Source organism: Mus pahari, chromosome 1, assembly GCF_900095145.1.
Source record: "Mus pahari chromosome 1, PAHARI_EIJ_v1.1, whole genome shotgun sequence".
Classification (NCBI taxonomy): Eukaryota; Metazoa; Chordata; class Mammalia; order Rodentia; family Muridae; genus Mus; species Mus pahari.
Window position 1 is genome coordinate 22,636,396 of NC_034590.1, and position 12,063 is coordinate 22,648,458.

A 12,063-nucleotide genomic window follows, 5' to 3' on the forward strand; every position below is an offset into this window, starting at 1 on the left:
AGGTTCTGTGACTGCCATCACCCCTAGATAGACTGAGGCACACAGGGACCCTAACAGGGCGGTTCCAGTAGCAGAGGGTACACTAGACAGGAGAGACTCCTCTGCTTGTCCACTGGTCGCCAGCAAAGCCCAGCTTTTCTCTCTACAGAATGGTGTTCCGGTAGGGATGTCCAAAGAAAGGAGAGAGAGAATCCCAGAGAGCGGGTTTTGGAGAAAACCATCCAGAAAGTCACACAACAGACAAAAAAATGGTTAAAAACTTCCCCTATGTGGCAGCATTTGGCCTGTAGAACGAAGCTATCAAACACTTCTTAAATTCCAGCCATAGATTGCTCTAAGCTCAGGGACTTCCACCTCAACACCCTCCACCAGCACTCCTAAAAGCTAGTATCCAGTCATAAGAACCTTCGGCTGGGACTAGACAGCAAGTACAGGTGGCGGTTGGGGACTCAGGCATCCTCCGTCCCCTGCCCCCCCCCGCCCCCACCTGCTTCTCCCCACCCACTTGCTGGAGCGAATCGGTAGTAGTTGTTTCCCAAGGAGGTGCTGGGAGCACTTCGCGACACCGCCTAGGTCTGATTCCCCTAGGGAATAAAACCCACGCACGCAGGCAGGGCGGCTTCGGACCCGGCCCGGATGAACTGTTGCAACTTGGGCAGCCCGCAGCGCGGCGCAGTGGCAGAGGCGGGGGCGTGAAGCCGTGAGGTGCGGGTAGCCGGGATCCTTGCATCTCCGGAGCCCAGGCGGCGAGCGGGATCCGTACAGACTCCCAGGGCAACCTGCGGGAGTGGCGGAGCTCCGCGCTCTTGCCCTAGCTCAGGGGGAGCGCAGCCGCAGCGGGGTTCAGGGCCCCAGCCCCGTGCCACCGCCACCCGCGGTGGGGGGTGGGCTGGGGGCGGGGCAGCTGGGGTTGCTTTCCCGGGCGCGATCCCCGAGCGCAGCACCCGGCGCCGCCGAGCCACCTCCCCTGCCGCCCGCTAGTAAGTTTGGCGGCTTCGAGCCCACAGAGCCGCGGGTTTCTGAAGCATTGGTTTCTTGCTGGCGTTGGTGCGCCCTGCTTGGCGGGGGGCCTCCGGAGCGATGCCGATGGATGTGATTTTAGTTTTGTGGTTCTGTGTGTGCACCGCCAGGACAGGTAAGCAAGGCTGGGCATTAAGAGGGATTTGGGGGAAGGTGGTGGTGATGATAGTGCTGATCCCGACTGCTGTAACCTGGGATTACTCTGGCTAGGAGAGACACGGAACCTATCTCTGACCGGCTAGAGAAGGGCAGCAGAGTGCTTGGGTCTCTGATCGCCCAGCACAGCTCGGGGTAAAGCGCTAGAAAAGATGCCCGGGCGAGCGTCCTCTTCCCCGGGGATGCAGCTGCAGGCATTCAGTGTGCGGGGTGCGGCCGAGTGGTCGTAGCCTCGTATGGCTAGCAAGCAGCTTCCCTGTTCTAGGGAGTCAGAACTCGCTGCAGCGCGGCCAGAGATCCCTACATCCTTGAACTTGCAGGGTGCGGTGGCCAAGGGTGTCCCCGAGCTGCGGGAGTTCCACCCGCAGAGGGAGCGCGTGCGGCAGGCAGGCGCGACCAGGGCCGGGGGAGCCAGACGGCGCACGGGAGAGGGCTGCGAGGAAAGGGGGGGGGGACCCTCGAGCTCTTCCGTGGTTCCCACATGGCTTCCAGAGGGAACTCCAGGAGTGGTCTCCTCTATCAGCTCCCTGCCCAAACAACTGAGCGAACAATTATTAGGAGGTAAATTGGACCAGTGGAGACGACCGAAGATTTTCTCAACCCTTAAACCGTGTTTCTCCTGCTATCATCCAAGATTGCGGGGCGGGACCCGGGGCCAAGGAAACTGGCCTGATGGCCAAGTCCCTATAGAATCTGCCTGCTGGATGTGCGGTTGTGATTTCTCTGAGGCTCACTCCACTTTTTCCTCTTCCATGGGGTTCCCTGACTCCGGGTCCCTGGGGTTCAAGAATGTAGCCGACTTCACCAAGCTTGCGGTAGTTGTCAGGAGGCAGGGGCGGGGGTTAGGAGGGGTAGAAAGCAGACCAACAAGGCAGAGGGGGGAAGAGATAGTTCCTGGTAGCTAGACATCAGACTCATTGCCCACAGACTTCCGATCCCTAGAATGGACGCATAGCCATTCTCTGTCCCCATGTCGGCGTCCCTTTGCTACCTTCATTGACCCCCTCTAGAGGTTCAGTCTCCTTCTCAAGCCAGACAGCTGGTTTACCTTTAGAGGACTGAGGAACACACCCCTTCTTTAGTCGACTTAAAAAGTTCCTATCCCTTGCGCCCCAGGCCCCCCACTTAGGCAGGCAGTTAGGGGTCTAGGAGCTTCTAGCCTCCCCTCCCTTACTTCCCAGGACCGAAGTGGACTAAGGCTTTCTTTTGCTTAATCCTAGTGAGACAGGGAAACATTTCTCTATGGGCAAAAGAACCTTAGTGTCTTTCCGGAACTCCTCCCCCCCCCCCCCCCCCAGCCAATAGACCCGAGGCTAAGTGGCACTTACTACAGTTGCTCCTTGCAATTAGAACTAGTTCCAGGAAGATGAGGATGGGGCCTACTAGTGCTGGGCTACCCGTGGGGAGGAGGAGGAGAGTGTTGCTGGGGACATCCTACAGGGAAAGGGAAGACAGGGAGAAGACAGATGGCGAAGGAGCAGCCTGATGGCCATTCCATATCATTCCATATTATGACCCGAGTGCTTACAGCCTTTGTTTTCATTACTCCTTTGAAGAGTTGCCAAAAACTGCTCATGAGCGGGCAGGCTGAGTTTCCACTATACTTCAGATTCTGACGTGTGTTCTTTCCACCCCCCCCCGCCCTACAACCCTAGCCCCCTTTTACATCTTGAACAAACAGTGGGTAGCTTATTAGGTGAGACACACACACACACACACACAGAGAGACAGAGACAGAGACAGAGACAGAGACAGAGAGACACAGAGAGAGAGAGAGAGACAGAGCTGACTGGAGAACTCACAGCTTTGCTGAGAATTTTGGTAGAAACCAGAAAGCATTCTTGTTAAACCCTGTGATGTGGGGCTGTGAGAAATTGGGGTCATGAGAGTGAAGGTCTGGTTACGCGGTAGAAAGGATGATCACCTGTAAGGCTTTTCGAGTTGTGTGAGTTGTGTCTTGAGGGCTCTGGAGGAATAAAGTGGAATGTAGTCAAGCCCCCTCAAAAAGCAAAGACAGAATGGATCTAAGATGTAGCTCCCCCACCTGTCTCCAAGCTTGGTACAAGGCCAACCCTTGTGCTTGCTGGTAGCAATTACTTGATTGCCTGAGGTTGCATCTTTTTTCATACATAAATTGTTGGAAGAATTAAAGAAATTATGCCTCGTGGGTTTGCAGTTTCTTGTAGCTGGAGGGAGCATTGTGTTCGGTTTCTGGAAGCAGCCAGCCCCTTTGGTTTTGCCCAGGAAGCCCCATCCCCATCCCCTACATCCATCTTTAGGTTTCGAAGGAGGCCGGCTGGTGATTACTGTATCAGGACCCAAACAGCTGCTTGGAGAGTTTATTTGTCAAGTGAGACAATTGTTGTCTGGGACATTACCAGTTCTAGATGAAGTAAACATGTGGCCCACTTAGCTGCTCAGATATCACCAGCTTTTAATGGGAATGAATAGATGCTATCAGGCACATTTTAATTAAAGCAAGACTGCAGTGCAGGGGTAGAGTCACATGCAGTCATCAAAAGGCAGGTGTTATGAGGAAGCTGGCCCAGAGAACCTCTGGATCACAGAGTGGGGGTGGGGTTGGGGGTAGGGGTGCGTGTGTTCTTCCATTCTGGGCTTTTCAGGTACATCGGGGTAGATGAATGGGCAGGGTAATATCTGTGAGAGCATCCTTCATCCACCAGTTTTCTCCGGTGGCTTGGAAATGCCAGTAGTCTGTGCTCAGTGCTTAAGCCTTCCTTGCATTCCAGGTTTTTTGCAGGGAGGGAGGTTGTCACCATGGTAGAGAATGAAGGATGTACCCAAAATATCAACCCCCCCCCCCAGGTACCCACTCAGTGCCTCCTTCTGCAACCTGCTGGAAAGGAGGGATTTTTTTCTCTATTTGAAGCAATTCCCAGGCAGTTCAGTCTGAGCCTCCCCTGCCCTAACCCTATCAAGCATGTGCCAACTGGTGGAAGCATAAAGTCTATTCTTCAAGAACATCACTTTTCAAGGTATTAAGAAGAGGTTAAGTGGCCATACACTCCTGTTATCAGAGGAGGTCGTAGAGTCTTTCCAGTGTCACTTTGCTCTGCATCCATGAGGTCGATTAGATCTGAAATGAATCAGGCCAGGACTCTGTGCTTGGAGCGTCAAAGGCAAACTGAAGGGCTTCGGGCTGGATCTCTTCTTGGCCAGAGCTGAGGATCAGCCAGCAGTGGCATGGACAACAGCAGGTATCCCAGCTGAAGTGAGTTCTGAGTACCAGATCAGACCTCAAGTGCCTCTGTCAGGCTCAGGGCTGCTTTCCAGGCTCTGAAAATATCCTCTCCCCGGGAGCTTTTTATTCTGCTTAATTCTAATGCCCACTTTTAGCCATTTGTAGAGCTGTTATGTCAAAAGTAGAGAACTTTAATAGAGTTTCCTAGGAAATGGCAGGAGCTGGCTGCATGGCCAGGAGACAGAAGCTTGGGGGATAAAACATGTTTGATGGAGCCAGCACCTCACATGATGCAAGGTTCAGGAGGGGTCATGTAGATGGCTCCTTATTAATGGGTTTCCTGATTCCCTATGCCATGTGCAATGTGTTATTCTATCAGCATCGGGCATCGTCCTGAAAGGGACTAATTAAAGGGAGAGAACGAGGCTGCATCTGGAAGCCTAATTGGTTTCTTTTTTCTGTTTGTATGGCGTGTCTTCATATAAAGAGCAGAACAGCCACAGCAGTGAGGAGAGCTCCCCGAGCTGCTTCCTTAACTTCTGTGGAGTACAGGAGCAGGGCTGGCATGGTCTGGAGAGTTAATCTTATGAGCGCATGTGACTGAGACCCCAGCCGAGTATCTACTGTATGTAGCCTGTTTGTGAGCTCGTCTCCCAGACCTCAGTTGTCAGGGAGGTAACACTGACTTCCTACGGACGGGGAAACTGAGGTTCTCAGGAGCGATACTTCTCAGTGATGGAGGATTTGTCTTTCCATATTATGTCCTGGATCGAGGACACTGTGTTCGCATTTGTGGGGAGAGACTTGAGGACATTATTACGGTATTTTATCAAGTCCGTGGGGGTCTGCTAGGTTTATTGTATTGCACACCTCCTAGTCTTGTGTATTTTAAAACTGGACATCTCAGTGGATCTTCAGTTTCTGCACTGATTATCTGTTGCACAGCAAGCCACCCTGAGCTGTGACTTAAAGTGACAGTTATTGTGTTCGGATGCACGTAGCTTGGTCTGGTGTTTTCTTATCTAGGCAGGGCCCAGATGACCATCACTTCACTTTCAGGTGAGTTGTCTGATCTGTGTGTGCACTGTCCTCATGGACCAGGGCTATGATCTCATTATGATAATGGAGTCCCACCCTGTGAGCACATTCAAGCCTCTGCTTCTGTAAGCAGTGCCACCGATGGCCCGGTAGCCAAGACAGGGGACTTTAGCTGAGTTCAGGACAGAGGAAGAGGGGCCTTCATTCACTCCAGTAGAAAGAACTGTGAAGGCACGCAACACAGAGGGTGGATGCGAGATGGGTAAAGATTTGAGGCCAATCGTTCAGGCCACCGTTGTGCTGGCTAGTTATGGTCAACTTGACATAATCTGTAGTCGTTTGAAAAGGGGGAACCTCAGTTGAGAAAAATGCTTCCATGAGATCAGGCTGTAAGCATACAAGCCTGTAGGACTTTTTCTTAGTGATTGATGGGGGAGGAGGGTCCATCACATTGTGGGTGAAGACAGCAGGCTGAGCAAGCCACAAGGAGCAGGCCAGTAAGGAGCACCCCTCTACGGCCTCTGTATCAGTTCACGCCTCCAGGTTCCTGCTGTGACTTGCTTCAATGAAGTGTAAACCAAGTTTTCTCCTCAAGTTAGTTTTGGGGATAATGTTCTATCACAGCAATCGTAATCCCAGTTAGGATAACTGTACATCGTTTTTCTCGACTCACTGGTCCTTTGGCTTTTCCTGGTCTATCTTATTGCTCTGAGGTCATATGTACCACAGTGAGTACCATATACCCCCACAGTATGTAAATAGCCCCCCATTCTGAATTAAGAGCCTGTCAAATCCCAGGCCCTGTGGGAGGCCGCAGGGGCAAGAGAGATGCTCTCTTCCGTGTCCGGCGAAGAGCACATGTACCAGCCATTTACCAAGTTCCAGGCCAGAGAAAGACCAGCTTGCAGGCCCTTTGAGATTACCTTTGATTTAATTTGTGCAGTATAGGATCAGAACAGTGTAGATCAAATTGAAATATTAGTTCCTTTCTTGTCTGTTCAAGGTGATCACAGAGCTGCTGGCATCTAAACTCACACGTCTTGACAGCAGGCTCACGGGGAAGACAGAAGGGTATCTTTTTTAAAAACCATACAACATGATCTTTTATTAGTTCTGTTGATAACCATGTATTACACTACTTTTTAAAAATTGGATATTTTATTTGTTTACATTTCAAATGCTATCCCCTTTCCTGTTTCCCTTCTGCAAACTTCCTATCGCATCCCTCCGTACCCAGCTTCTGTGCTCCCCCACCCATCCACCCACCCCTGCCGCCTCACTGCCCTAGCATTCTAGAAGGCTATCTTGCCTCACTTTACTTTGCTCCGAGCAGGCACCATGAACAGAGTTGGTATGTAGTGTGAGCCATAGCACACAGGTGGATGCTTAAAGATAGACCACATTTGAAATATACATTAGAGCACACAGAGCCATCCTTCCCTTGAGGACACACGTCACAGCACTCCAACGGTCACCCATTAGAAACAGAATAACAGCCCAAGTCCTTGTCAAACTTCCTAAGGCCTTTTATAACCTGGCCCTTGCAGTCTCTGGTTAGCACTGTCTACCGAGAAGAGATTCACCTGCAAAGAGAGTCTTTAATTATTTTTTTTTTAAGATTTATTTATTTATTACATGTAATGTACACTGTAGCTGTCTTCAGACACTCCAGAAGAGGGCGCCAGATCTTGTTAAGGATGGTTGTGAGCCATCATGTGGTTGCTGGGATTTGAACTCAGGACCTTTGGAAGAACAGTCGGGTGCTCTTACCTGATGAGCCATCTCACCAGCCCTAATTATTATTATTATTTTTTTAAGTTACATCTTTACTTATTGTGTGTGTGGGGTGAGGTTTTAGGGAGATGCTGGTCATGGCCCAAGTTTGGAAGTCAGAGGGCAGCTTGGGGGAGTTGTTTCTCTCTTCCCACCATGTGGGTGATGAGGATCAGGCTCAGGTGGTCAGGCCTGTGGGCACATGTGCCGTGCCCTCTGAGCCAGCTCACAGACCTTGACGACAGAGAGGTGCTGAGTAAGTTTCTCTACCAGGTTGCTCTGTGGGCCTTTCTGTGAAGGGTGGTCATTATTGTTCACTGATGTAGGAGTACCCAGCCCACTCTCGGTAGCCCTGTTCTCTGGGCAGATGGTCCTGGGCTGTTTCCAGAAGCTAGTTATACGTGAGTCTGCCAGGGTGCCAGTGAGTGAGCCAGCAAACAGCTTCCTTCATGGTTTCTGCCTTGACTTCCCTCAGTGGTGGAGTGTGAATACTGTCTTACCACATCAATGGAAAGGAATAGGGGAATGCCTGCCTTTAAGCTAGCTCTCCCTACCCCTCAAACCCATTCTGCTACAGGCCAGTCTATCCATCTCTCATCTGTTTCTAGAACACTCTATGGTGTTCCTGGCTTGCACCCACGGTTATCTACATGTGGACATGCTTTTCCTCAGGCCTGGCCCTGCTCATCTTGATTTTCTAGCTCAAAACAACCTAGTCAGGCCCCCTACCCCTCCAAGTTGTTTTTTTTCTAACCTGATACTTTCTGGTATCGATTGCCAAACTATCCACTTAATTTCTTCTCTCTCAGGGATGAAAATGTCATGAGAATGTCTCCTTGGTATCCACAACATGCATGCGCCTAGTATGTGCTACAGGGGACCCCCATCCCCAAAGTGCTGATAGATGAATTCAAACAGTGGATGTGAGAGCTATTTTTGGGCCAACTGGTTGCATTTCAAGGAGAAACATTTCAAGCTCAGCTCAGAAGATGTGTGTGTGTGTGTGGGGGGGGGTAGACTTGGCCTGACAAAAACCAAGAAGGCAGTTAAATTCACCACACCTTCCATTTAACCTAGTTTCTGCCTTGGCATGACCGGTTTCAACTCTGAAGCACCCCTTCTGACCAGCCATCTGATATGGCTGCAGAATAGGAAAAGGGGAAGGGAAGGGTGCATCTCCTTCCCCTAATCTATATAGGCAGCAGGGATAGGAGGGGGGGCAGGTGAGGCTGTGGGGGCTTAGGAAGTCCTGATGAATATTCACTGAGACTCCGTGGGACAAATTGGGTGCCTGCTCTCTGAATCCCCGCCTGGGTGACTTGCCTTGCCATCAGGGGGATGTTGACAGCTGTTGCTGATTAAAACATTTCCAACCGAGCAATCAGAACCCACTATTGAGATGCTAAGTGGCGCTAAAGCAGAGCCTTCATGAATGGCTTCAAACAAAGTCCCACAGAGTGATCTGTAGCCTTATTAATACGTGTAATTGGAAATCACTTTGCAGCAGTGAATGTGTCATTCCGCAGAACACTCTCTGGGTAAGAGACACCCTCCGGGATCTATCATTCCCAGACAGGGGATTCAGCCACATTTCTACCCTAGAGAGTAGAGTCCCGGCATCTACTTTTTATTCAGGAGTCCTTTGGAGGAAACTACATACCTGTTAATCTGAACCTGTCCCCGTCCGCCAGTAGGGGCAGCGGCTCTCTCTCCCTGCTCCCTTCCTGAGTATTGGGGGTTTCTGGGTGATGGGGGTCACTGCAGGGTTTGCTGTTGTGTCTGTCTGAGGCCAGATAGGTCAGCACCACAGTCCCGCACCCACCATCCCCATCCTCACACCCCAAAGTTTAGAGATCCCCAATTTCTTCATAACTCCCCAGACAACAAAACTGTCCTGAGTTGAATTCATTTGGTGACAAAATGTGACCTGAAGGATATTGGGCTATTTAAATCATTGTTTCAATTAGCAGAAAACATCACTTTTTTTTTTCTTCACATCAGAAACACCCTAGAATTTGATTATAGGCCATGACTTTGCCGAGAGTGTTACATAAAACATACCATGTAGGCCATATTTCCTTTTTAACCTGGGATATGTCCTGAATTCTGACGTTTATTTGGCCCCAGAGAGTTTCGGTGTGGGGTTAGCCATCTATAATGGAGTGGGTCGGGGCAGGGTACCAAGAAGCTGAGCTCTGAGAGGGGTTGTAAGTAGAGTTGCTTTCCCTGATTTTCCCATCACAAACTCCTTAGCACTCCTAACTGCCTTGGCTGAATTTTGCTCCCCGTCCCCCTCTGTAATCTGCTCTGTATGTATTGCTGCCTGCAAACCAACATGAATCTGTTTCTCCCCAGTGCTGGGCTTTGGGATGGACCCTGACCTTCAGCTGGACATCATTACAGAACTTGACCTTGTGAACACTACCCTGGGTGTCACTCAGGTGGCTGGACTACACAATGCCAGTAAGGCATTTCTGTTTCAAGGTAAAAACATAATGTCTGTTTTTTTTTTCTTTTTTTTCTTTTCTCTCTTTCTCTTTCTCTTTCTCTTTCTCTCTCTTTCTCTCTTTCTTTCTTTCTTTCTTTCTTTCTTTCTTTCTTTCTTTCTTTCTTTCTTTCTTTCTTTCTTTCTTTCTTCTTCTTCTTCTTCTTCTTCTTCTTCTTCTTCTTCTTCTTCTTCTTCTTCTTCTTCTTCTTCTTCTTTTGCATGGGGTTGGGGTAGGAGAGGAGGACTCGGTCTGGGGGTATGCTTACCCTCCTGGTTTGGGATCACCATTGCTGCTTTTCTTGTGTTGTTATCCTGAAGTGTGTGATAAACAGGGAGGGTTCTGAGAGCGAGCAGAGGCGTGTGGAGGTGTGGTGGAAAGATACTTGCTCTGACAGTGAAATGCTCACCCTAGGACTTCCGCGGGGACCCGTAGTGGAATTAAGTTGCAGAACTTTTGAAAGCTGCTGCTCAGCCATGCTTGGCTTACAGATCATTTATCTCATGATTGTTTCTATCTTCAATGTTTCTCTGTCTTATCTGTGGGAAGAACGTGCCCATGGCTACATTCTCTTTGGGCGAAGCTTCCTCATCTCTGCCAACGACACACCTGACTACACACCGTCTAACAACCCTTTCTAAAGCCAAGATAGAAGACTGCTTTGAAGCTTGGGCTCTGGAGCCCAACTGATTGGAATTGCCTTCCAGCTTTGGCACTATGGCCTGTGGGACTTAGCTTCTCTGTGCCTTGGTCTCCTCATCTAATTGACAGATCCCTGCAGCACCTCCCTAGTGGGGCCTCTGGAACAATGCCTGATGTATAGTTCTTGTTTAGTGAACACTGGCATTGTTTTAGAGTTCTTCTGTGTACTATCTCAAATGCCAAGAGTAAAGAAGATACATGCAAGCCCCTGCCCTAAAATAGAGCGCAGAAGTCAGCAAATTCCACAGATGGTTGTTGAATCAAAGTGGCTTTACTTATCCATAAAGGGGATGTATAGACTGCCAAGGAGATGTATAGACTGCCAGTCAAGGGTAATGCAGACAGGTCTGTTCAGTTTGGGTGAGAGACAGAGGTCACCAGAGAAAGGCCACCCGGAAAGCAGGTCAGCAGGGACTGACTTGAAATCTGAAAGGAAAGCCTGGGGTTGGAAGAGATGGAAATCTGGCCACTGTGGAGAGTTACATGTAGAAAGGCCTTTAACAGAAGCCAACAGATAGAGGTGCAGAATAGCTGGAGGGTGGTGAGTGTGGGAAGGGGTAGGCACTGCCTATGTCTTGGACCAGCAGTCAGAGGTGATACTTCACAGGCGGCATGGGGTTGTGAACTCTTGATGGTTTATGCAATTGGAGGCTGTGTTCGATGCTGTGCTTTAGTCTCACAGCAATGGGGACCATCGTAGAGGTTAAAGCAGATATGTAAGGCATGTGGCTTGGTATCTCCCTGTAAAAAACGCCAGACAAGCTTCTTTCAGCTCACCCTTCTTTGAAGACAGGTACACTGGGTAGATTTTCATTGCTCTGACCGGTTTCATGCCTGAACCAAACAACTTGAGGCAGGAAAACTTTATCCTGGCTCACAGTCTTAGAAGGTTTTGTCTGTCCTAGCAGGGGAGGGAGGGTGGAACAGCTCGCATCATGGCAGCCTGGAAGCAGAGGGGAAGCCAGGAAGGAGTGGGGATTAATAAACACTAAAGGTATACCCCTGATGGTGGTGATTTCTTCCTCTAGCTAGACTCCACTGCTTAAAGCTTCAGTAGCTCCCCTCAAATGACAGCAGCAGGCGGGGAGCATGGGTTTAAAACACAAGTCTACAGGGTACATAGCAGGTTCAACACCAGTAGCAACACTGTTTATTTACAGTCTCGGAACCTGTGTTGGATGTGATTTAAGATATTCACTGTGTGGATAGCTAACCAATTGCTAGTAACAAATTGCATAATGACTTGTAGCAAAACTACAGGTATGCGAATTCCACTTAATTACTTAGACATTTGGTAAACTATTTAAGCTGGTGTGGCTAAAAGGACAAAGGCTGGGTCACCGGATTGCTTTCCTTTTTGACACGTGGAAAGCAAGAATCCCTGCCATTCTCTGCTAAGAAGGCTTGGGCGCTCCGTGAGCTTCCTGGGACAGGGTTCCCGCCTATCTAGAGAGTTCTTGATCTTTAGAGCGAGCTGTTGGGCCTAGTGTGTAGTCAGTGATTAATGAGCCTTTTCAGTCTGATTGAAAGCCCAGGGTACTTCAGAGGAGGCTTTTGCTTACATTGCGGGTCATTCATTTCATTGCAGAGCCCATGGGCGGGGCTTCTTCTCCGGAACCTGTTTGCTCTCTGTGTTGGCATTTACCTCTAGGCATCTTCCAGGTGGGGATTTTTTTTTTTTTTTTT

At 49.7% G+C, this 12,063-nt stretch overlaps 1 protein-coding gene across 1 annotated transcript in view; it reads left to right on the top strand.

Moving 5' to 3' along the window:
- The first annotated feature begins 609 nt into the window (after positions 1-609).
- The window catches only part of Nell1 (neural EGFL like 1), an 827,697-nt gene continuing 816,243 nt past the window's right edge, over positions 610-12,063 (top strand). The window contains exons 1-2 of the mRNA XM_021189273.2: positions 610-1,135; positions 9,545-9,673. Coding sequence (XP_021044932.1) covers positions 1,081-1,135; positions 9,545-9,673 — 184 coding nt within the window. The 5' untranslated portion in view covers positions 610-1,080. The remainder of the gene's footprint in view (positions 1,136-9,544; positions 9,674-12,063) is intronic.